The 26,481-nt window shown below is 32.6% G+C and overlaps 2 protein-coding genes, 1 long non-coding RNA gene and 1 pseudogene across 3 annotated transcripts; 2 read left to right on the forward strand and 2 right to left on the reverse strand.

The window, feature by feature from the left end:
- The first annotated feature begins 1,554 nt into the window (after positions 1 to 1,554).
- Positions 1,555 to 15,720, forward strand: LOC109160359. Its single transcript, XR_002050737.1, has 3 exons — positions 1,555 to 1,845; positions 2,700 to 2,702; positions 15,710 to 15,720. It is a non-coding gene; the product is annotated as an uncharacterized LOC109160359 (long non-coding RNA).
- On the forward strand, positions 9,927 to 10,641 carry LOC109160358 (annotated as a pseudogene).
- Positions 15,721 to 16,010: 290 nt separating the features above from the next.
- On the reverse strand, positions 16,011 to 16,781 carry LOC109159954 (probable H/ACA ribonucleoprotein complex subunit 1-like protein). The gene has a single exon (XM_019308067.1). It carries the CDS (start codon positions 16,779 to 16,781, stop codon positions 16,011 to 16,013), a length of 771 nt encoding a protein of 256 aa, XP_019163612.1.
- A 6,283-nt stretch (positions 16,782 to 23,064) lies between these two features.
- On the reverse strand, positions 23,065 to 23,589 carry LOC109159955. The gene has a single exon (XM_019308068.1). The coding sequence runs from the start codon at positions 23,587 to 23,589 to the stop codon at positions 23,065 to 23,067; it is 525 nt and encodes a 174-aa protein (XP_019163613.1).
- Between the last annotated feature and the right edge of the window lie 2,892 nt (positions 23,590 to 26,481).

Genomic DNA, 26,481 nt, shown 5'->3' on the forward strand with positions numbered 1-26,481 from the left:
TTAATCTGATTTCTATCAGCCAAATCTTAAGAGATGGTAGAAGGTGGATTTTCTTGAAGGCTAATCAGTGTATCATTCAGGACTCTCAATCATGGAAGATGATTGGACTATCTAAATAAGAGGAAGGCTTATACAAGCTGGTCTCACCATCATTTACTGTTCTTGTTAATTCTGATGAAAACATCTCAAGTAGTCATACCATTCCTCAGAATGTTTTTTGCTGTAAATACTGTGAATAAAACTGCCAATGGTATAGACACTTGGCACTTTAGGCTAGGACATGCATCCTACCCTAGAATTAAAGTGTTACAAGGCTTAGATCCTTCAATATGTGCCTCAAGAAACACTATATGTGAAATATGTCATTTTTCTAAACAAAAGAGATTACAGTTTCCCCTGAGCACTTCAACTACTAATAATTGTTTTGAGTTGATTCATGTTGATATTTGGGAGCCCAACCGTGTATCCTCAATTTATGGTGATTCTTACTTCCTCACCATAGTAGATGACTATAGCCGATCCACTTGGGTATACATGCTAAAACACAAAAGTGAGAGAAGGGGGCTGCTGCAGAATTTTTGTGTTTTTGTCCAGACTCAGTTTTCTACCTCTGTCAAGAGCTCCCGTAGTGACAACGGTCAGGAATTCAACATGCCTTCACTTTATGCTAAAAAGGGAATCATTCATCAGACAAGTTGTGTTGAAACCCCTCAACAAAACAGTGTGGTAGAGCGAATACACGGGCACATCTTAGCTGTTGCCAAAGCTCTCAAATTTCAGGCCAACCTCCCAGAAAGATTTTGGGCTGATTGCGTCATCCATGCTGTCTACTTAATCAACAGACTGCCATATTTGGTCCTTCAAAATCAGACACCATAACAAATCCTTTTTGGTAAAATTCCTTCCTACGCAAACTTGAAAGTTTTTGGTTGTTTAGCGTTTGCTTCAACACTTTCTACTCATAGAACAAAGTTCAGTCCCAGAGCTAGAAAGTGTATTTTTCTTGGGTTCACCAATGGAGTTAAGGGGTACAAAATGTATGATTTAACTACTAGACAAGTGTTCATGTCTAGAGATGTCGTTTTCCATGAGGGTGTGTTTCCTTTCTCTTTAACACCTTCTACTGCTCCAGAATACCTCATCTTACCCCAACCCCACCCCTTACCTTCCCAAGATGTTCCCCAAACAATACAAAACCACACTTCAGATGATAGTCTAGAAACCACACTTCATGGAACAGACACCACAATGTCTAATAACCAATGTCCCATGGCAGACACTTCATTGTCCATCAGTCCTTCTAATCACGATGCTCAACCAAATGTAATCCATACATCCCCTCAACCAGTGATGAGAATGTCCAACAGGCACAGAGTTAAACCAGTCTATCTTGATGACTATGCATGTTCCGCAGAACACACGAAAACCACTCCACACATTGTTTCAAAGGTCCTGTCATATAACAGTCCATCGCAAGCTCACAAAGTCTTTTCTGTGAACATCTCATCCATTAAAGAACCTTCTTCATATCAAGAAGTTGTTGGACACTCTTGCTGGAAGGAAGCTATGGATAATGAAATTTCAGCATTGGAAACTAATCAGACTTGGGAATTTGTAGACATGCCCCCGTCTAAGAAAATAGTGGGATGCAAATGGGTATACAAAGTGAAGCATAATCCAGACGGCAGTATTGAACGTTACAAGGCCAGGCTTGTGGCTAAAGGTTATACCCAAATCCCTGGGTTGGACTACATTGGGACTTTCAGCCCAGTAGCTAAGATGACAACTATAAGAACTCTTCTTGCTGTGGCTACTGTTAAAGGTTGGTTCCTACACCAGTTGGACGTCAATAATGCTTTTTTGCATGGGGATCTTGATGAAGAAGTATACATGGCCCCACCTCTAGGCTGCAATCCTCCTAAACCTGGGCAAGTCTGCAGACTTAAGAAATCCTTATATGGTCTTTAAAAAGCCAGTAGACAGTGGAACATCAAGCTCACAACAGAGCTTCTTGCACAGGGTTTTGTCCAAGCAGGTTCAGATCACTCCTTGTTCACTAAAGGAACAAGTGATTCCTTCATTGCGCTGCTAGTGTATGTAGATGACATACTGTTAGCTAGCAACAGCGAATTACAAATACAAAACATTAAAGCTCACCTTCATTCCACTTTTAAGATCAAGGATTTAGGAGCTGCAAAATATTTCCTTAGATTGGAAATTGCAAGAAACAAGTCTGGTATCAATGTGTCCCAAAGAAAATATGCTCTTGAAGTGTTAGAGGAAACTGGGTTTCTGGACAGCAAACCAGTCCACAGCCCGATGGTTCCCTCTGTGAAGCTACACAAGAATGACAGTCCCATTATTGATGATCTGTTGGTATACAGAAGCATTGTTGGAAAATTGATCTACCTCACTCTTACCAGGCTAGATATTTCTTTTGCTACACAACAACTCTCCCAATTTATGGATCAACCAACAGAATTGCACCTAAAGGCTGCCCACAGAGTCTTGCGGTACATCAAAGGGACCACTGGACAAGGATTATTCTACTCGATTTTTTCCACTTTGGTTTTAAAGGGCTTTAGTGATTCAGATTGGGCAACATGCCTCGACACTAGGCGTTCAGTCACAGGATATTGTATTTTCCTAGACTCCAGTCTCATTTCTTGGAAGTCTAAGAAACAGCCAACAGTGTCTAGATCGTCAGCGGAAGCAGAATGTAGGGCCATTGCCTGTGCAACCTGCGAGCTTCAATGGCTCAGTTTTTTACTACAAGATTTAGGAATGCAACCTGCTTCTCCCCCAGCTCTATTCTCAGATAGTAAATCAGCTATCGCTATAGCGGAGAACCCAGTCTTTCATGAGCGTACAAAACACATAGAGTTAGATTGCCATCTAGTTAGAGAAAAGTTGCAGAAAGGTCTCCTCAAGCTCCTGCATGTTTCTACAGGACAACAATTAGCATATGTTTTCACTAAACCTCACCCCCTGGATCCTTTCTTAATTTCACTTCCAAGTTGGGCATACATAACATATATGCTCCAACTTGCGGGGGCATATTGAAGGATGGTGCACGTGAAGATAGAGATACACGTGAAGATGGTGTACATCAAGTAGTAGAAAATAAATCAGTTGAACAGCTGTGATTAATCTGTTAGAGTACATCTACTCACGTAACAGATCCTTTAGTCCCTTGTATAAATACATAAACTATAGTTTCTTTGAAGTGGTTAGAGAAAGATATTTTTCCCTTCATTCCATCTCCATGCAACTATTCCTTTTTTCTTCATCTTCTCTGTTTTGTGTTGTTTGTAACTCCATTGGAGAAATCTAAAACTGACCATTACCTGTTTGATAAAAGTCTTGGGAGAGGAAGGACTAGTTAACGAAACATTGTTCACCTTTTACAGGATGAAACAATTTCACTGCAGACCTGATGTCTATGCTTACAACACTGTCATATATGCACTTTGTAGAGTTGGGAACATCAAGAAAGCCAAGTTTTTACTGGAGCAAATGGAGGTGCTTGGGTTTAGGAGGCATGGGATTTGCTTGTTGAGTTGGTGCAAGGAGGATCAATTCCAAGGAAATATACTTATGTTCTGGTTTGTAAAGCATTAGAAACTGCAGGAGAAATGCAGCTCTTAGATGGCAGATTGTGTTCTAGAGTGGAAGAAGGTATACAGTGCAGAATTGGACAAGCAAAGAAACTTAAGCCTTTGTTTAGTCGGAAAGATGTGTTGTGACATTTTACATAGCTGAGTGGCGGAGGAAATGGTAGACGGCAAATAATCAATGCTATGTGAAATTCCAATTATACCATTAGTCTAAATGGAGTTAAGGGTGATTAACTCACAGAAGAACTAAATTGATTAACGTTAGACTAATTGAGGGACCAGATATGTCCAAATTAAAAAATAAGGATAATATTATAATGTGGTACTAATTGAGCGATCAAAAGTGTGATTTTCCCTTTAGTATATATATGTGAATTAATTGAATCCTCCATAAATTATTTACTAATTAAATAAAAAATGTTATAAAAAATTCATACCGTAATAAAAAAAAAATTAAAAAAAAGGGTGACATGTCAATAAATGAATATTATGAGCTAATTTTAGAATATCTATCATTATAATAAAGCAGTAACTTTCTGCCTCAAACACTTTCCCGCCCACACAAAAGGGGTCATTTTAGGTAAGTAAATATCTGTGTAGAATTTATTGTATTTACATAACCTTTCGGTTTCCAATGTCCTATTGCATCGAGAAACAAACCTGCAACACTACTAATAAATCAGATCTAATTTAAATTTCTTTTAAATTTAATTGAACATAACAATAATGAATCTGCTCTTGGATTCTGAAACGTTTTGGTGGATTTTCATACTTCCAAGACACTTTGTTTTTTTTCGAAGAGACCACAATATCTTCATCCTCTATAAATCCTTTGTCAAGAAGAATCTGGCCAATATCTGCATCTATCCACTTCTGAAGCACCTGTTAGTACAGAAATCTCTTTGCCAAGAAATCATTCATCTCCACACTAAGAGGTCAATCTGAGTTAGATTAGTAACAACTCATGCATTCCCGGAGGAATTGAGAAGAGGCCAAATTAGTAAGAGTAAGGAATCTTTGTTCCGAGATCCAGAGGTAAATCATTTTTTTTTACCCCTGATCAGAATGTATTCTTAACAGCATTTGTTTTCCATAATATTTTTTGTGTTCTGTTTCCTGCTAATTTCAAGTAACATAGAGCAAAATTCCAGCAAAAACAACCAAAACAATTTGAGCTTGGTTTCATACCTGAAAACCATCTTTCACAGTGTCCGGTTGACAAATTGGGTCACCAATGTGTTGATGAATCTTTTTTATCCCATATTATACTACTATTACAGACATTGACATGACATCTTCTAACTTGCTTACTCTTCTAATATTGCAGTAAATTATTGCTTTTGGGGGCAAGAAAAAGAATCTAAAGGTACCATGAAATAATACCTGTTAGTGATGGCTTAAACTTATAATGCATTGGCTTCAGTCATTTTTTTTAATGATTTTGTGATGTGCTTTCCATGTGACTATCTTCTGCAGTACATTCAAAAAAAACCTTAAGACTTCAAAACATATTCAATGAGAATACAAATCTCAAGTAGTAATCATTATTTTACACTAATCAATGCTTTGAATGTGGTAGAAAATTGGGTCTTTAACATATACAAATTGAATTTCTTGGAACTCAATTTTATAAATAAAATCTTGACAGCAAACAACATTGAAGCTGTGATGCAGTCAATATGATAACTTGAGGTCATTTATTTCTGTTCATGATCAGGAGGTAAACATTTCATTCATCTCATTGTTCTTTTATGTAAACTGTTTCAGGCTATATGATTAAACTAAGGTTAATTTTTTATGAAATGGTTGTATTTATACTTACATAAAATGCAACTTTTGAAATACAGTATTCATATGAATTCTTATTTTTCCTGCTATTTCCAGGGAGAATATATACACTGTAATATTTCAAATGAGGGTCTGTTGAGAGTGTTGAGGAATGAAGTGTTAGTTGCCACCTAATGGTCCAAGTTGAAGGACCAACAAGACAAGGACCTAATTTCTAAGATGATAGAAGAGGATGAGGAAGATGAAGAAAACTCTGATCTGGTAATAATATTACCACCTATTCAAGTCCTCCTATAACACAAATTTTTACATTATTTTGTAATGTATATTTGAATTTTATTTTCAGGAAGCATCTAAAGTTGATGAGTTCAACAGTCCAATCACTGCAGATCACTTAAAAAGGAATGAAATTGAGACTCAAGAATCTGGTGTTGTGAAAAAATGCATGATGGATTAGTTTTCTTCATCCAAGGGCATAAAATGTCAAAATTGGAAACCATTAAACAAGAAAAATTTAACTTATTATTGGGATTTAGAGACTGAAACTATATCACCTTTGATATATTGTTTGGTGAAACAAGAAAATCAGTATTACAAATTTGCCTAAAATAATCTAGACAAAAAACTAAGTTACTACTCTTTAGACCAAAAAATTATCTGCAAATGAATTAATTTTTGTCTAGGTTGTTTTTTTGCCTAATTTTATTTTGTCTAAAAAAACAGTATATTTTTCAGACAAAAAAGAATCTAGACAATAATTAATTCATTTGCATAAATTAGCTTACTTTTTTTGTTTTTGTTTTTGTTTTTCCCTACTTGAAATATTAAAATTATAAATATTTAACTTAAACAGAAATTACTGCAAAACAAGCATTGATTGTCTACTGTTTTGAAAACTCTGCCAAAATATTAGGGCAATTTTTAAAAAGAAATTGAAAGTTGAAGAGTTGATATTTTAAACAAAACAATGTTTAAATCATACATACATGATCAATCAAACAGTGGTTGAAAAACACTAATTTGTACCCCTTTAGCTCTATTAAAAAATCCAAAAAAAAACAAACTTCACTGTTCGATTTAGTTTTCTATTGTTTTGCCATAAAAACAACTATAGGGCATCGGATGAATGTTCTATTGCTCTGCCATAAATTGAAAATGTAAAGATGAATGTCCCATATTTTCTTTGACCTTATGTACACAAGGAATTTTTTTCAATTTTGGTATGTATTCTCCAGATTGCTAAATCTAAAGACTTAGGATACCATAAGGAAATATGGGATTTCAATATATATAAGTATAAATGCTACTTAAGAAACATTATTTGTAGCTAAGAAATCATAAAAAGAAAGAAAAATCAAAATGAAGTACATGTGTAGAATTGTTCATCAACACTTAATCCAAATCAATTTTAACACGAATAGTATACATTTAATTGAATTGTTCTTGCTGCCAAATAAAACCTCGACAAACAAATTGCCAGTAGTCTACAACCAAAAATTGGTCGGAGACATTTGATTTGAGATAGGAGTGTAGAGATTCGGACCAAGCTAATGAGATCGGCAAAGGCGGGATAGAGATGAGAAAGAAGACGAACGGTCGGTGCTAGGGTAAAAAATGAGAGCAAAAACTGATTATATACTCCGAGCTATTAGGCCAGGTCAGCGGTCTGGGTTAGGTTGATGTTCTAGGCCTTAAATTATAATGTTAACATATATTAAGGCCTAATTAATGTATTATATTATATTAATATTATATTAATAAAGTCTGATTATTTAAATGCAAATTATTGTTTGATCATGGTCCAACTAGCTGTGTGGATCATGAATATCATGTACATTTTAAATATACTAAAAGTACTTTTTTTTACTGAAGCTATATTATTTGATAGTATATATACAATAAGGTACTTTTATTATTTCAATAATGTACTTATAAAAAAAATATACTTTAAGGCCAAAAATAATGCAAAATCCTTTTATGATATCTTATGCCATGATAATAAACAAAATTCAAGGGCAAACACTATAAAAAATGAGATTGTTTTTAAAAAAGTCGATCTTTAATCATGAGCAAATGTACATAGCTGTTTCAAGAATTAGTAAGCCAATGAGTTTAAAAATTTTGATTTGTGGAGAAAATGTACCATATCTAAATACGGCTAAAAGTGTTGTGTACAAAGAAGTCTTCAACAATGTGTAATAAAATTTCAAAGTTGAACACTTCAAATTTATTAGGTTTTTAAACTGTATATTTTTTCATTTATTATATTATATTGAATATTCTATGTACTACATATATATATATATATATATATATATATATATATATATATATATATATATATATATATATATATATATATATATATATATATATATATATATATATATATATGTGATTTGGTATGTAAATCTGATTATAATGTTGACATGCTTGCTGATCTGCACACTCCGGAATTTTTAAATGGATTACGGTGTTCTGGGGTTCCAAATCACTCATTAACTCTTACAGGGCGTTTGGTTGGAGGGATTTTAAATTCTCTTCCCACTTAATTCCCACCTAATTCCAAAGGGCATTAAATTCCGTAGTTTGGTTGGAGGGAATTGCAATTCCATGAAATTGCAATTCCCCCATTTTCATGGAATTAAAATCCCATGTTCCCCCCTGGTATTTTAATTCCTGGGAAAAAAAATAATGATGAGTCAAAATTACCCCTTCCTTTTTTAACTTAAAATTAATGTCTAACAACAATAATGGACATTTTTGACTTTATACTACTTATTCCCATGTATACCAAACATTGGAATTGAAATTCCCAGTAATTCTATTCCTGTCAACCAAACACTGGAATTTAAATTCCCACTTTATTCCCAGTAATTCAACTCCCATGGAATTACAATTCCTTTCCCACATAATTCCCGCCCTCCAACCAAACGCCCTGTTAAGTGTTTTCTAAATTGAAAAATAATATGAATTAAGTTCATATATTTTTATACTATATTTAGCATTATTGTATAAACTTTTTTGAATTAAATTGATATAGTTTTTATACTATATACAACAATTTTTCTATATCGCATGTGAATTTGTTTTTGAAAAAGTTTGTCTTTAATTATGGTCAAATGTACGCAACACTTTTTAGAATAAGTAATCTAAGGGGATTAGAAATTTTAATTTGTGTTCGTTTTCAAAAAACAAAACAAAAATAAAATAAAATTTTTTTATTTGTGGAGATAATGAAATTTATGAGTATGACTAAAAATTCCGTATAGAAATATTCAATAATGTGTACTACAATTTCAATATTAATTATTATTTAATAATTTTTCACTGGACATATTTTCTTAATCTTTATTATTATATTATATTGTTTAATTATTATTATTATTATTATTATTATTATTATTATTTAGGGCCGTGCATCGCACGGGTGCAAATACTAGTATATGTATATAATGCGAAAATTATAGCGGGGCCCTAGATGGCTAGATGGATTTTGATTTATATATATATATATATATATATATATATATATATATATATATATATATATGAACATAAAGTACAGTAAAAATAAATATGTGATATGTTAAAAATGAACTTATAAATTTATAATAGAGTTCATAAATCTAAATAAATTGTTAAATGAAGATGTAATACACTAAAAATGAACCTATATTATTAATACAAGTTTTTTTTACGCGCTTTGCGCGAATTGATAATGCCTAATAACTATTTTTAAATAAGTACTTCAAAGTATATCAATGCAATATTATATAAGAGATGTTCGTGCATAGATAAATAAATGTTAAATTTATTTATTTAAATAAGTAATATAAAGTATATATAAATGCAAGATCATTTATGGGAGATTGATTATAATTGTCATTAAAATAAATGTTTGTAACTTTTTAATAACGCTAGTCTAAATACTAAGTCTAAAAGCGATAGTCTAAATAAATACTACTTTTGCATGTCCTCATTTTATTATTATTATTATTATTATTATTATTATTATTATTATTATTATTATTATTATTATTATTATTATTACTATTATTGGTAGTGTGTCATGTGCAATTGGGTTACTGGTGGTAGCATAGAGGATTTATCGTGCAATTAGATTATGCTGTAGGAAGCTTTAGATTTGTCTTCCTGTGTATATGATTGAGATCTTAGTTGTACTATGAACTCTTTATCTCACAAGCATGCACCAGCTGATATTTGGTAGTAGTAATTTTTCACATACATGTTTCATGTGTTGTTAGATGTGTGTCGTAGGTTATCATGTGAAAGTATTGAACAAAATATTAATATTTATTATATTTGTATAAAATACTTGGTACATAAATAATATATAAATAAATAAATAAATAAATAAATATATATATATATATATATATATATATATATATATATATATATATATATATATATATTGTATTATAACTTTGATATTTAATTATAAGATAATATAAAAAAAATGATAATGGATAAATATAATAAATCAATAAATTTGAAGTTAATCCCTTTGGCAGAAAGAACAGCGGACCTAAGCACTTCCTGGAAGAGGATCATCAATCGCCATGGTGAAGTACTCAAGAGAGCCCGACAATCCCACAAAATCCTGCAAAGCCAGGGGTTCTGATCTTAGAGTTCATTTTAAGAACACAAGGGAAACAGCGCATGCTATCAGGAAGCTGCCTTTAACAAAGGCTAAAAGGTACTTGGAGGATGTTTTGGTCCACAAGCAAGCCATTCCCTTCACTCGCTTCTGCAGAGGTGTTGGAAGAACAGGCATCCAAATGGACAAGGACGTTGGCCTGTGAAATCAGCTAGGTTTATTCTGGATTTGCTCAAGAATGCTGAAGTTAAAGGCTTGGATGTGGATTCACTTTTCATATCCCACATTCAGGTTACATACCGTGCTCATGGAAGAATTAACCCCTATATGTCATCCCCCTGCCATATCGAGTTAACTTTGTCTGAAAAAGAAGAGCCTGAATCACAATTGGCAACCAGCAAGCCTAGGAAGGCTTAAGGCATCTATGCTCTCTTCACCAGTGATTTTACAAGCCTTCAAGAATTCAACGATTCTGATACTTTCTTTTGCTTCCTTGTGTTTGGACACTAGTTTATTTGCAGTATGAACGAGTTTTGTTTTAGGAGATATATTTCCTTTCCTGTATTGTTTGATACTCTCTGAGCTTTCCTTTTTTATAGTATTTTTGGGGTCCAAAAAAAAAAATTGAAGTTAAGGAATCTTTGAATTGTAGAAAATAAAGATAATATAACTAATGAAATTATATGTCTTTTAAAAGAAAATTACTCCGTATAATGAATAAGTTTTTAAATAAATGCATTATATACATCTAATTCAAAATTAATTAAATGCTTATTTATTATTTTTTGTTGTAGCTACTAATTTATTTAATTTAATAAGAGTAATAAAGTTCCGTACATACTTTTCATCCACAATACTGAAATCATTGATTTTTTAAATTTTTATTTGTTGTTGAGACAAATTGTTTTGAGAGTTTGTCAATGATAATAAATAATTCAAAATATATAGTTACAATAGATATTGTTATAATGATATAGTACAAATTAACTTACAAATTTTGTTAGAAGTTTTCATACATTGATAAAATTTTGATGTGTAAACTTTTTCAATTGGAGCTAGTGGGTGGTCAACATTATCAATTCTTTGGAAAATGGTCCTACCGTTTTAGAGTTTATGTGTAATTATATTTATGATCAACAACTTTGTAGTTAGGTCGCGCAGGTTTGACAATGATGTAAGAATAATTTTGTTCGATAAAAAATAATAATATAATATTTATAAAGTAATGTACAATTGTATCATTATAAAAATACATACAAAAAATATTAATACCATAATAACCTGAATCATTCAAATAATGCAAAAGCATAACAAAAATATTAAATTTTGTTCTAAATAATTAAAAGAAGATTAATAAAATGAAAAACAAGTTAACCTAAAGTTGTTTTTAAAAAAAAAAAATTTAAGAAAATCAAATCAAATGATTTTCAAAATTCCTAATTTATAATCTTTGATGCTCAACTTTGAATGCTATGTATTTAGTCGGGCTAATTATTTGACTAAATTTTATGTTAAATTTGATTTTATATATATATATATATATATATATATATATATATATATATATATATATATATATATATATATATATATATATATATATATATATATATATATATTAATACATTTTAACATATTTGTAGTATATGTTTAATAATTATGCCAACTCTAACAGGGATGATGTTCGAACCTAAGACCTTTATTATAAAAATTAAGAATAATAAATAGTTAACAGAATATTTCGTTACTAAAGTTTATACTAACGGAATTTAGGGTTATTTAAGGGAAGAAAATAATATAATAAGGGGTAAATAAGGAAAATCATTAAAAAATATTAAAATTAAAATAATATGAACTATTCATTTTAAGAAACAATACTACCAATATTTTTTTTGTTCCAGTTAAGAACTTAATATTATTGGCTCTTATTAGATTTTTAGATTTAGATTTATTTTACAAGATAGACTTGCAATCGTTATGCTGTGCATCTGTATGCACCATGCAAGGTGCATACGAATGTAAGAACGACGTCGTTTTGATGTCTAACTTTAAAAAAAAATAAAAATAAAAATTAGAATTGCATAACTAAATATTCATAATTTCATCACATCCATAACTTCATAACTATACATCCAGAATTGCATAACTACACATCCATAATTTCATAACTATAAATCCAAAATTGCATTACTAAACATCCATAACTTTATAACTATACATCCAGAGTTGCATAACTACACATCTATAAATCCTGAATTGCATAACTACACATCCATAACTTCATAACTACACATCCAGAATTGCATAACTATATATCCAGAATTGCATAACTATACATCCAAAATTTCATACCTAAAAATTCAGAATGAATGAACTAAAAAATGAATAGCATAATATTGTTGTTGGGAATCGAAACTGATTTTTTTTAAGTAGAACGTGCATTTTGATGCAAAACAACGTCGTTTTTGCATCTGTATGCATTATACACAGCATAATTTCTATGATATAACAATTGGTATACAATGTATTGGAATTTTATCCTTGCGTAGTGGACTAAGCCCATTGGAATTGGCTTGCTCATAATAGCTAGAGTAAAGAAAGGCAAATTATGCTCTGGATCGGTGTCCACAATGCATTGTGGACACGAATCTAAACGACGTCGTTTTCAAGGAAAATGCGTTATTCTAGTTAAAAAAAAAAATTGATTTTGTCTCGCCGTTAATGGCGTTATTCATTTGTGGGATTATGAATGTACAGTTATGACGTTATGAATGTACAGTTATGTAATTATGAATGTCCAGTTATGAAATTATAGAATTATGAACACAGAGCTCTGACATTATGAACTTACAATTATGAACATATAGTGATAAAATTATGAATATAGAGCTCTAAAATAGTGAACATAGAGCTTCGAAAATTATGAATGTACAGTTATAGACTTATGAATGTACAGTTATGGGATTATGAATTTACAATTATGGAATTATGAATGTACAGTTATTGAATTATGAACACAGAGCTCTGACATTATGAACATATAGTGATAAAATTATGAACATAGAGCTCTAAAATTGTGAACATAGAGTTTCGAAAATTATGAATGTATAGACGTACAGTTATAGAGTTATGAATGTACAGTTATGGAATTATGAATGTACAGTTATTGAATTATGAACACAGAGCTCTGACATTATGAACTTACAATTATGAACATATAGTGATAAAATTATGAACATAGAGCTCTAAAATTGTGAACTTAGAGTTTCGAAAATTATGAATTTACAGTTATTGAATTATGAATGTACAGTTACGGAATTATGAATGTACAGTTATGGAATTATGAATGTATAGTTATGAAATTATGAACACAGAACTCTGACATTATAAACTTACAATTACAAACATATAGCGATAAAATTATGAACATATGCTCCTATAACGAAACGGTCTGAAATTTAAAAAAAAAAAAAAAAAAAAAAAAAAAAAAAAAAAAAAAAGTGGAAGATAACGGTGCCACTAACGACACCGTTACCGTGTCCAAACTGTAGGCTGGACATGAGTCTATAGCATAACGATTGGTAAAGAAAGGGCAAGGTTGTGAACTACTCAATCGTTATGCTGTAGAACCGTGTTCACCTTACAAGGTGGACACGGTTCAATATTCATAATTATTGAATTATATGTTCATAATTATAAAACTATATATTCATAATTTTTAAAGTTCATATTCATAATTATTGAACTCTATATTCACAATTACAGAACTTTATGCTCATAATTACTGAAATATATGTTCATAATTATAAAGCTATATATTCATAATTTTTAGCTTCATATTCACAATTATTGAATCTCTATATTCATAATTGCAGAACTATATGTTCATAATTATATTTACAACTCTATGTTCATAACTATAGAACTATATGTTTATAATTTTTTAACTATATATTTATAATTATAAACAATTTTGGAATGGTAAGGTGGACACAGTTTCACAGCATAATTTGTCCGAAGTACTCATCACAAGTAGCATGTTGTTAGAACATGACAGTGTCGTGTAACAATGGAAAAAGATGTTATGATAGTTATAAACTCTAACCATTTCATATTTGTCTTTTCAAAAATATATATACTGTATACGCATCTTCAAGTATAAAAGGTCACTTTTAACACTTTTGTAAAAGACTTTAGGCCATTTTTTCAGGAACAACTCTCTTAAATTCTCTACTTTTTTCCACTCTACAATACTAGAAAGTTGAAGAAAATGTTATTTTTAGCCACTTTATATACAAAAGCTTATTTTTGAAAGCTTATCAAAAAAGTAAAAAAAAAAAAAAAAAAAAAAAAAAAAAAAAAAAAAATACAAAAGCTTATCATTTAATGAAGGAGAAAATGCCTAATGTTATTTGAATATTATTTCATTCATACATATGCTTACCTCGAGTCGTTATATCATAGACCGTGGTCTATGTGCACCGCCCGCCGTTATAATTAACGGAGTCCGCTTGTTTGGTGTATTAAACACCAACTGACACTAGAGTATTTTTAAACGGACACTGCAGTTATATCAAAATGATATTGTAGTTATAGTGAAATGAAACTGCAGTATATATAAAATGAAACTGAATAACATTTCACATATTTGAGTGTATATTGTACAATGAAGTTGTAATTATATCAAAATGATCATGTAGTTGTGTTTTAATGAAATTATAGTGTATATAAAATAAAATTAAATAACATTTTCACATATTTGAGTCTGTAAATATCAAATGAAACTATAGTTATATCGAAATGAAACTGTAGTTGTGTTGAACTGAAACTGCAGTGTATACAAAATGACACTGAATAACAAGGTTACTTTTTGTAAAAGGGTGCGAAACGGCGGAAAACAAACATCGTTTCTTTTCATTTAAAAAAAGGACGTGCGGTGCATGATTTATCATGCACCGTGGTGCATGATATAATTTGCCGCTTACCTCATGGCAAATTATTTTGTGGACCCGGGCCCATCTTGCAAGGTAGATCTGGGTCCAAAAATACACAATTTATATAATGAATGTTCACAATTTACATACTGAATATTCACAATTTTTATATACTAAATATTAATAATTTACATATTGAATGTTCGCAATTTACATATTGAATGAGTGAATGTTCACAATTTAGATACTGAATATTCACTTAAATACTAAATGTTCACAATTTACATATTGAATATCCACAATTTAAATTGTGAACATTCAATATATAAATTATGAATATTCAGTATATAAATTGTGTATTTTTACTTGAGTCCACCTTGCAAAATGGACGCATTACATAACTATTGTTACCTCATTATTTGGCCAAAACTATGATTATCCATGCAAAACCCATTTCTCAAGTAAGATTAATCTAGATATATATTAGGTTGGAAAAATAAATCTCAACACAATGCATAACTGATATTTATATACAAGTTTGTATTAGGTATCAACCCTATTATTTATAAATACTAGTATTTTCACTCGTACGTTGCACGAAATGAATTTGTTACAATATTTTAAGAATATTTGGATCGATATATAATTATATAAATTATAACAATGAATATTATAATTTAGACAAAGTAGCGAAAGCCACCAATAGACAATAAAGGAGTCGGACCCTAAATATCTGTATATATTAGATCAAGAGCACTAGAACTGGATGACTCAACATGTGACAATGGAATCGAGCAGATTTGTCCAATTGACACGCATTTACACAAACTGGAATTAAAACGAATAGAATTGCTAGACCCACTAACCGAACATACCTGAAAAATACGAAGTAAAACACGATGTTGTGGATATCCTAAGCGATCATGCCACACTGATGCAGACGTACGAGGAGAAAGAAATGTGGAGGGAGACGAACTGGCGATTGGAAGCCTGTATAGACCCCCTGAGCTATTGCCTTGTAGAAGTATTATTTCCCTCGTATTGGTATCATTCACAACAAAAAAAAAATGGATGAAACTCAAAGAACACTTTATTATCAAGAGCAAACTTTTGAACTGATAATAAAGATGTAGACAAACTACGAACATGAAGGATATTAGATAATTGAACAGACCTAGATGGGGTATTAAAGGAAGCATGACCAACACGACTAATAGAGAGTGCCTTACCATCACCAACACGCAAAATATCATTGCATGTGTATTCCTCATATGTAGATAGGGCTGCAATATCTGGAGTCACATGATTAGTTGCCCCAGGGTCTGGAATCCATACCTGGGAACCATTCTGATCTGGACTATTATTCTGATATGTCAAATTTGCTTGTGGAGGAGGATCATAACGATTGTAACATGCCAAGGCCGAGTGACCAGTACAACCACAAATTTGACATTGGGTTTGACCGTCGTTACCACCTTGACCAACGCGGCCACGTTGACCACCGTTGCGGCCACCAGATGATCGGCCACCACCACGATTGCTGCCGTTGCCCTGACCGTCGCGGTTACCACCGCGATTGCCTCCGCGGTTTCGCTCTCCTTGTTGGATGGTGAAAGCAACAGGCGAGCCACCACTATCGGCTCCTCTGATGAATTCTTGAGCGCCTAGAAAGTCGGCCAGCTCTGTAAGTGTAACGGGCTGGCCGCGAACTGAAAGCAATGCGGTCAGGTTTTGATATTCTGGTCGTAAACCCCGAAACACATAAAGATTCATCTCATCCAATCCAACAGGCTGACCGGCCAGGGATAGGTCCTCCATAATAACACGGGCACGACAATATATAGTCGGCAACTGTGGAATCTCCCTAACTAAGAGATTAAAGTTAGCCAAGGAGATTTAGTGACCGGGCACGAGATGCGGAAGCCAAAGACTGTTCTATTGACTCCCAAATTTCCTGCAATGTACGACGTCCAATAGCAAGGTGCATGACTTCCTCAGAGAGAGAAGAAATCAACATAGACATAAGAGGCTGGTCATGACGAAACCACACCGTGTAGGCGGGGTTGGACGTCGGTGGAGCGCCGTCGGCGGCGACGGGGAGGAATGGGGCCGGACACGGTTGGCTCCCATCGACAAACTACATGAGGTTGTGACCGTCCAGGAACGGGACGACTTGAGTCCTCCAAAATAGATAATTTTTGTGGGTGAGCTTAGTGCTAATAAAGTGATGAGTAGTAGAAAGCGAATTAACAGCCATGCTAGCGGAAGACGTGATAGCAATATCAAAAACGGTTCGTTTGGAGGAGTTAATGGATCCATCGGCCATGGGAATAAAGAGAAACCCTAGCTTAACTGATATCATATGAGAAGCGTATAAACTGTATATATTGAATGAACTTCGATTACAAATGTATAGACATGGGGAATATATACAAGATGAATCATAGGAAGATTAGGATATGGAGTAATAGTATGACTCAAATATAAAGAGTTTTAATATTAGTTCTAATATACATGAATAGTGTTACACCAAATATGGTGTAATACTACTCATTTATACCATTTTCGTGCAAAAAATTTTAGAATCTTTTTGTCAATTGTTTTCTTTTAAAAATTTATATTATTAAAAATAAATTAAACATTTTAAAGATTTCATTGAGACGTTTAAACCGAGATCAATATTGACTATAAAATAATTAAAAATTAAAATACATAGAAACATTAATTTCATTATAAAATATTATTATTTATATCAAAATAATATTTTATATTAAAATAAATAAAGTAAACAAAATTAAAGTTTTAAATTATAAGAATAGAAATTATTTTAGTGTATGAATTGAATTTGGTGTAAATAGATTAGAGTCAAAATAAAATTTGGTGTAAATGAGTTGGAGATTAATTAAAAAAAATTAGTGTAAGAAGATGCTGGGAATATTCATTTTGATTTAAAATTTGATAGAATTTGATGTTTTGGGTTGGAGATGATCTCGCATTATGGCATTATATATGCCTATGGTGGAATTTTTAAACATCCACCTTTTACTTGTTGTGAATATTCACTTTAATATTAATAATATATATTTGTTGGGTAATATGGTTGAAAAATCCCAAAATAATAATCCTATGGAAAGATTATTAGTCTATGGGAAAATAGAAAAATCTGGGAAGGAAAAGATGAAGTGTTTGGGTATAGGTTTAGCACGAGTTTGAACATAATGTTCTTTTCCTTAAAACCTTACTCCGTATTTGCTACCTCCCACAAGTGCTAGGAGCGTTGTAGCCTAGGTTTCCCAATATAAAACGTGCTACGATTCCTTGTTTAAGCACCTAAACAAGGAACCCGTCGAACAAAGCAAAGCTTAGAACACAAGTTGGCTAAAGAAGAGAGTAGAAGCAGAGTTTTGAGAGAATAAAGCTACTGGAATTCCTTTGTTTCTACACTGTGTAAAATGCTTCTGCTCTACCTCTCTTTATATAGGGATGTTGGAATGATAGCATTCAACATGGCCATTAAATTGGTATTAGAACCAATTGTGTAACACCTGTAACAGCCACCCACTAAGTAGGATTCAACTCAGTTTTAAAATTGGAATTAAAACAGTATTAATTCCATAACAGATGAGTTTAATATGTACAACTGGCTGACCGTTGGGGTGCAGATTCACACGAGAGCACTTGAAAATGATACTGAAGTTTGGCAATTCACCCATTATCCGTTTTGAGCGTACAATATATCAATTTCTTCGTCTTACTACGAAGAATCCGAATCAACTTTGACCCGACCCAAATCGGAAGTGGACCCCACTAATAATTGTACCACAAAATAGCCACTTAACATGCCATTTTAAGCTAATTTTCCAACAATATTTTAAATAATAAATCAATTGTAATTACTTGTTATATATCATTTATAATATTTTAAAAATTATATAGTATTTTTACCTTCAATTAAATAAGTATGATCAAATAAAAATGGAAATTCACGGACCGAATGTAAATTATCACCCTATCTATCAACAACTGGCATGATGGTGAGGGAAGTGTTTGTCAATAAAATGTGTAAATTTGATGAGGGATATACAAGATTAGGTGGTGTGAAGTAAAGTGTGAGAGCATTTCACATGTCTGCAACAATATATACTAGGATTAGACTTAGGAAGCCATTGGTGCATGGCACAAAGTTCGTTACTATAGTTTTTATGTGGTTGTAGGCAAAGCCTGCGTCAATAGCCAATAGGGAAGGCAATAAAGAAATTAATAATGTAAGTTGGTTGATTAGATTTAGGGCTGGCTACAAAAAATAAATAAATAAATAAATTATATATATGGTTTGCATTGGAGAGAAAACTACGACCAGAAACCCTTTAAAAATATCCACTTGACTTCAATTATATTCAGTTCCTACCAAATTCTAGAACCTACATGAACGCCACAAAAGTCTTCAATGAAATATATATCTGGATTTTTCTAATTTAAGTTAGATAGATTAGTATTCATGTTGCACACCGAATTGGGTGGAAAAGGTACTCATGTCTTTTACGTAGATTCCGAATTGACATGCGTTTGATTGGAAATTTGGAATGAAAGAGTTAAGGAGGAAAAAAAAAAAAAAACAGAATTTATAATACTGTGGGATCAAATTACATTGTCACGTGAATAAAATTTTTGAGAATTAAAAAGAAAACATTAAAATACCATTGATAATAATAAAAAAAAAATTTCCTTATAATTTCTTCCAACCAAATAATATAATTGCGCTCAGCAAAGAATTAGGCTATACAACTATAACCTACCATACAGGTCCTAAGTGGTTAATAGTCCGCAAGGTACTCATATTCTTAAGGGGGTGTATTCAATCATGACTTTTATAAACTTTTAAAGATTTTTCTGAACTTTAAAAGTTTGGAGGTATTCAATTCAAACTTTTAAAGATTCTTTAAAAGTCGGGCGAGATTCAATCAGGATTTTTAAAAATTCTTTAAAAGTCGGATGGTATTCAATTAAAACTTTTAACGATTCTTTAAAAGTCATGTGGTATTCAAAAAGTTATGAATTTGTGTAGACTTTTTAATTGTAGGACTTTTGTAGACTTTTCCTTCTCAAATATAAATAGTTTGAAATCCGACCTTCAACCCCAAGATTTCAAAATTTTCTTTCTACCAACTGTGAAGTATTTCTCTCTCTGTTTAAATACACCCCCTTAAAACTCTATTTTTATAGACTTTTAAAATGACTAAACTAAATTTAAGTGATTAATAATGAGTTAATACCCAATATAGTCATTGACTATAGTGAGTTTACTCAATTTAGTTCTAAAAGGCTTTTTGTGCTCAAGTTAGTCCTCGACTTTAATTTAATGGTTTTACATAATTTAATCATTTGTTAAAAATTTTATCAGTTGACTGTTAGAAATACAGTCCTAAGAGCATCCACAATAGTTGATCTCCATTGCGGTTTTTGAGGGGTTTTTGTAAGTGTGATTAGGAAAGAGAATGTGGGGGGAGGGGGAGAGAAAAAAGAAATATATATATATATATATATATATATATATATATATATATATATATATATAGTAGAGTTCCAGTGAGAACATGTGCTTAGGTGAGAACGTGAGAACACATCATGTGCATCCATCTAATATTTTGTAATGGTCTAGATTAGATTAAGTGTGTGCGAATGCGCATTAAATGTGTGCAAACGCGATTTAGTGTGTTTGCACACATTTAATGCGCGTTCGCACACACTTAATCTAATATAGACCATTAAAAAATATTAGATGGATGCACATGATGTGTTCTCACGTTCTCACCTACACACATGTTCTCATATGATCCTAACTCTATATATATATATATATATATATATATATATATATATATATATATATATATATATATATATATATATATATATTGTCTTGTTAGCATTCACTTTCCGCAAATATTCATGCACCTGGGTGTGCTTATAACTATATGTGCAACTATTTATAACTATAGGTGCAACTACTTATAACTATAGGTGCACCTACTTTCACTTATAAGTGCATGTAATTTTGCCTTATTAACATTCATTGATCTGAGTTCAGCGGATAGTAATACCCCTGAAAACCACTCGCAAACATTTATACACCTATGTGCAACTACTTATAACTATGTGTGGAACTACTTAAAACTATAGGTGCAACTACTTAGAACTATAGATGCAACTAAGTATTGATGCTCAGTGTTAATTATTTTTACTTGCACCTATAATACATTTTACATGCACTTGTAATACATTTTACTTGCACTTCGATGTTCAATTATTTACGAAAATGCCACCGCGCTTTTTAAAAAAATCAGTGTTTCTCATCCATTAGATCTGGACACGTGGACGGACAGAATCCATTCCTATTTCGCGTCTGGGCGAGGCATTCGCACCTGAGTGCGATTATATATATATATATATATATATATATATATATATATATATATATATATATATATATATATATATATATAGCCGGGCGCGTATAGTCTTTGTTTTGGCGCACAACATTCAATGTTTTTTCTCAGCTTTGCCTTCCATGCTACTGGATTGAGCACAAAAAATCAAACCACTATAGTCAAGGACTATATTGGATATTAACTCGATTAATAGTACTCAATATAAAAAGGCACATATAGGGGTGTTTGGTAAATGTTTGGATTAATGGATTAACTGATGTAGAAAAATGTTTGGTAAATTAGTTGTTAACTTATTACATACAAAATGACTTTTTAAAAAAGTTTTCAAAAAACTACTTTGAGCAGTTTTTAAAATTTTAACATTTTAAAACAATAAGTTGTTACAAAAAAACTAATTAATAAAACATTCATATTCATTGTTTAACAAAGTCAAACAGTTAATTATAGTCAAATAAGTTAAAATTTATTGATAGGTTAACTAGTTTACCGAAAAAGGGCCCTAAACTATTTTCTTGTATGAAGAGACCACTTGACAAGTAGACAATAGGTTGGCATAACTTATGCTAACTTTTCAGAGGACATTCGTGCTCGTGCCCCAAGTCAAGCATCCTTGTGCCCACAAACCAATGTGGGACAAATGCTACTTTAAAGCCTTTTTCCTTCATTTTCAAGTCAAATCATACAATTCAATGAGTTTTAGAAAGACTCTTGTATAAATAGTGGTGCAAACCCACTTCCCAAACCAATGTGGGACAAAGATTACTTTAAAGCATTCCCCTTCATTTTTCCTACTCAAATAGGTCTATTTGAGAATGTTTTGAACATATATATTAGTGTGAACTTTTTTTTCCAACAGATATTAATGTGAACTTTAATCAAAGAAGGATTTAAGACAATTATTTATTTACTCGGTATTTATTTATTTAGAGTTAAATAGATTTGGGTATGAAGAAGAAGAAGGAATCATCCCAAATGGGATGAAGGATGGGAAATTATCATTAGGACCATATCTCTAATCGGAATTAACAGAATTTTTAACAAAATGACTAAATGATTAAATCGTGTAAAACCACCAAAGTTGAGGACTAGATTGAGCACAAAAAATCATTTAGGACTAAATTGAGTAAAATCACTATAGTCCAGGACTATATTGGGTATTAACTCGATTAATAGTACTCACTATGAGGACTAAATTGAGCACAAGGCTCTGATTGAGTTAATGAGTTAGCTGATTGTTTTTAAAAAATGATTGAAACATTCATATTCATTGTCTGAGTGATACAATTAATTGTGATCAAATAAGTTAAAATTAACTAATAGGCTAACTATTTACCAAACAAGCCTGGACTATTCTCTTGTATGAACGACCACTTGATCAATAAGAATTAACACAAACAACATAATATATCGATAATAAATCATTAAAATCAAACATTGTAATATTGTATACACTTTGAAGGTGTAAACATCATCAAGATCAAGAACACCTTTAATTTGTGAAATTTTGTTGTATGCTCTCGTATATACAAGGTGCATATAAGACAAATCCCATTTTGTCTCTATATCAAAATCCGGCAAAAAAATGGCCGGCCGGCCGGAATGTTTCTCCGGAACTAATTTGTTTGAAGGAATATATATAGTTACCAGAAGAATCAACCCTCTCTGTCCAATGAGCTCCTCCAGAATCCACCTTCGTGGAACCGGTCCCACATCTCCATTTCGAAGCCGTCTTCGGTGGCCGCACTGCTGCCGTCCCAGTCGCCGTCGTCGTCAAATTCGTCGTAACAGGCCGTGCCGGACGAGCGGCCTTTGTTGCCGCCATCAGCGGCGGAGACCATGGCGGTCCGGGACCCATCTTTCCCCCCAGTTTCCACCATCATCAGCTTCGTCTTCTTCCTCATCAGCCGCTTCTTTTTCTTCTTCCGCCACGCCTTCCGTAAAAGCCCCGCCGGCACCTTGTAAGCCGCCGTGACGAGGAAGTGCAAGGCGGCGCAGGGGCAGCAGCAGCACATCATCGCGCACGCCGCCGTGCCGCCCGCAAAGTCCCCTATCACGGCGCTTCCACGCTTCTCCGTTTCCCCTTCCTCTTCCTCTTCCTCCGCACTCCTCATCCTCTCTGTCAGCAAGGGCTGCCGCCGGGTCGCCCCCGGCGAATCGATCACAACTTGCTCACTCATCCCGTCAACGAGTCTAGCTACCAGATTACCATAACCGCAATTCCCAGATTCAATCCGAGAAATTGAACAAATGATTTTGGTGATTTCAAATGGAAAACCGAAAGGACACGTAATAAAATGAAATTCAATTCAGAAAAAAAAAAAAATTTTGATAGAGACGTAATATAGGGAGACTGCAATTTGGGTCACTCAGTGTACTATTTGTAGACGGAAACTGCCAAACGTATCGACATATCATTCGCATTTTTATTTATTTATTTATTTATTTATTGTGGAACGTGCAATTCACTACTAGGGCCCGTTTGGCTGCTGCCTGCTGTCAATAAGCATTGCCATTCCCCTTAGGTCATCACCAATTTAAATTAAAACTTAAGTTTTTAGTTTTTAAAAATTTAAAACATTAATCTAATATTTTGACTAAAAATTGATGAGGACGAGATTCTTCGTCTCCGTCAAATTTTCCGCGGGAATGTAGATATGGACTATTTTCAATTTTTCATTGAGGACAGAGACGGGGAGTATACTTCCCGCCCCACCCCGTTGTCATCCCTACTCTAAAGATGGGTACTCACTTTCAGTTTTTAATTTTAGTTCAGATGGTTCAACCCGCCCGATTAGCCCGACAACTCGAAGTTTAGGGTTAGGGCGAAACCGAACCCGAGAATAAAATATTAATAAACTGATTAGTCCAAACCGATTAGCCCGACAACCCGACAGGGCTAGCCTGAAACCGAGTGGGCTGGCCAGATTGACATCTCTAATTACTAGTAACCAACAGGTTACTGAAAAAATTATCGACGTTGACCGCCGCTAATCACTGTTCACCACCGTTAAAAAAAAAAAAAAAAAAACAAAAAAACAAAAAACCGGTGACTATTTCCACCAGAGAAGACGACGAAGGCCACTTGTGTTGGTCCCGAAAGGTTAGGGAACGAATCTAGAGGGGGGGTTGAATAGATTCGTTATGTTTTTCAAAACTTTTGAGAATCGTTAAGTCCAAGACTTAACAACTCGTTCAGAGACTATATGCACAGCGAAAAATATTAACACCCTTTTTACGATTCTTTGCACAATTTGATAGGTTTAGCAGTAAAGAATATGAGAAATAAATGAATGCAGTGCGTAAAATAAAAAAAAAAAAAATATATATATATATATATATATATATATATATATATATATATATATATATATATATATATATATATATATATATATATATATATATATATATATATATAGTGGTTCAGCAGTTAACAAGCATAATCCACTCTTCTTCACAACTCGTGAAGGTTTGCACTATCTCCTTAGTACAATTCCACTCCGAAATTGTTTCTTGACATAAAGCTAGACACAATCCCGAAACTTAGGTTTTTCAACTATCCCCAGTCTACTACACCTCAATCTACTCCCAAATTGAGGAAAAATGATATGATAACTCTCTTTTTCCTCCAACTCAAAAGCTTGACGCGAGCTGGATGAAGATGATGTTGCAGCTCAAGCTTCCTTCAAATATGGATAAAGAATATATTATGTGTCTCTTTCTTGGATGGGATACTTGGAGCTTTTTATGAGAGCTAGATGAGTTTTTCACTAGTAGATTTTTAGAACTGATATCTTCTCATCCTTGAGAAGGTAAGCTATTTGTAGGGGTGAATTTTTGTTCCGTTAGAGAGGAAGACAAAATTTCACACACCCTAATATCTAGTGGATAGAGACCTTAGGACAAAGAGTGCATGTGGGTGTCAGTACTATTTAGCCGTTGGCACATGAAGTGTGCTGACAGTTTTGTCACTTATCACTGCACAAAAGAACAAGACATTTAATGATAGTTTGACTTAAGGATTTGTTCTTAGGACTCATTTTGTCCCTAAACAAATATCCCACATACGAGATATTGAACTATTCATGCTCAGAGAAAGTCTCTGGCTAGTTCTCACGATCTATTGATATCGAGATAAACTCGTGTATGTGCACTCATGATTGGTTGACTTTACCAATCGTCCAAACAATCAACGAATGACTTTGTCTTAATCATTCGTCCTTGAGAATCTTCAAAAGGCGGACCGTTCCATGATTTGGTTACTTGCAACCTTTTGGTCTTCAGATTCTTCAAGTCTTCAACTCTTCTTGTCTTGATTCGTCCTCACTTGCTGCTGATGATTCATTACATAGGACGACTCGACTACATTTGAGTACAACGAGTTGAGGTCTACTTAACTCAGGTCTGAGACTTGAATTCTAATCAAACTTAAAATGAATTGGGTGGTCTAAGTTCCTAAGCTTGGTATCATCAAAATCTAGTTACAGAAATGTTCCTAACAACCTGATGTTTTTTTTTTTTTAAATAAAATTTAAGTTCACCGGAATGTCACGGAATCTTAAGTGGCCGGTTATTCCAGATGAATAACCGGCTACTTGGTTTAGACGCCCCAAAATGACAAGTTCTAGTCTTCAATTGCATTTTTTTAAAAGTTCTAGGGCCTAATTGCACTTTTTGAGTAAAGTTTAGGGGTCTATTTGACCATTTTTTTTTATTTTATAACAACAAATCCTCTTGAACTCACATGATTCAAGTAAAATTATTTAGGAAAAAGTATCATATAGGTCACTAAATTTATTGCTTATGTGTAACTGAATCACTGAAGTTAAAAAGCGTGTAATAAACCATCAAACAATCAAAATATGTGCAATTTAAATATTTTTTCAATTTCTCCTAGTAAAATTTGATCATATTGCTAACACGATACGTAAAATTAGAGTTGTCATTTCCTTTGTCATACTAGTTGGGATGAAAGATTAAATGCTTTCAACTCAAATTGTATTAAAATAAATTAGAAAAATGTCTCAATTGCACATGCATATTTTGCTTGTTTTATTGCATATTTTTTA

Source organism: Ipomoea nil, unplaced genomic scaffold (genome assembly GCF_001879475.1).
Source record: "Ipomoea nil cultivar Tokyo-kokei standard unplaced genomic scaffold, Asagao_1.1 scaffold2845, whole genome shotgun sequence".
NCBI classification, from domain to species: domain Eukaryota; kingdom Viridiplantae; phylum Streptophyta; class Magnoliopsida; order Solanales; family Convolvulaceae; genus Ipomoea; species Ipomoea nil.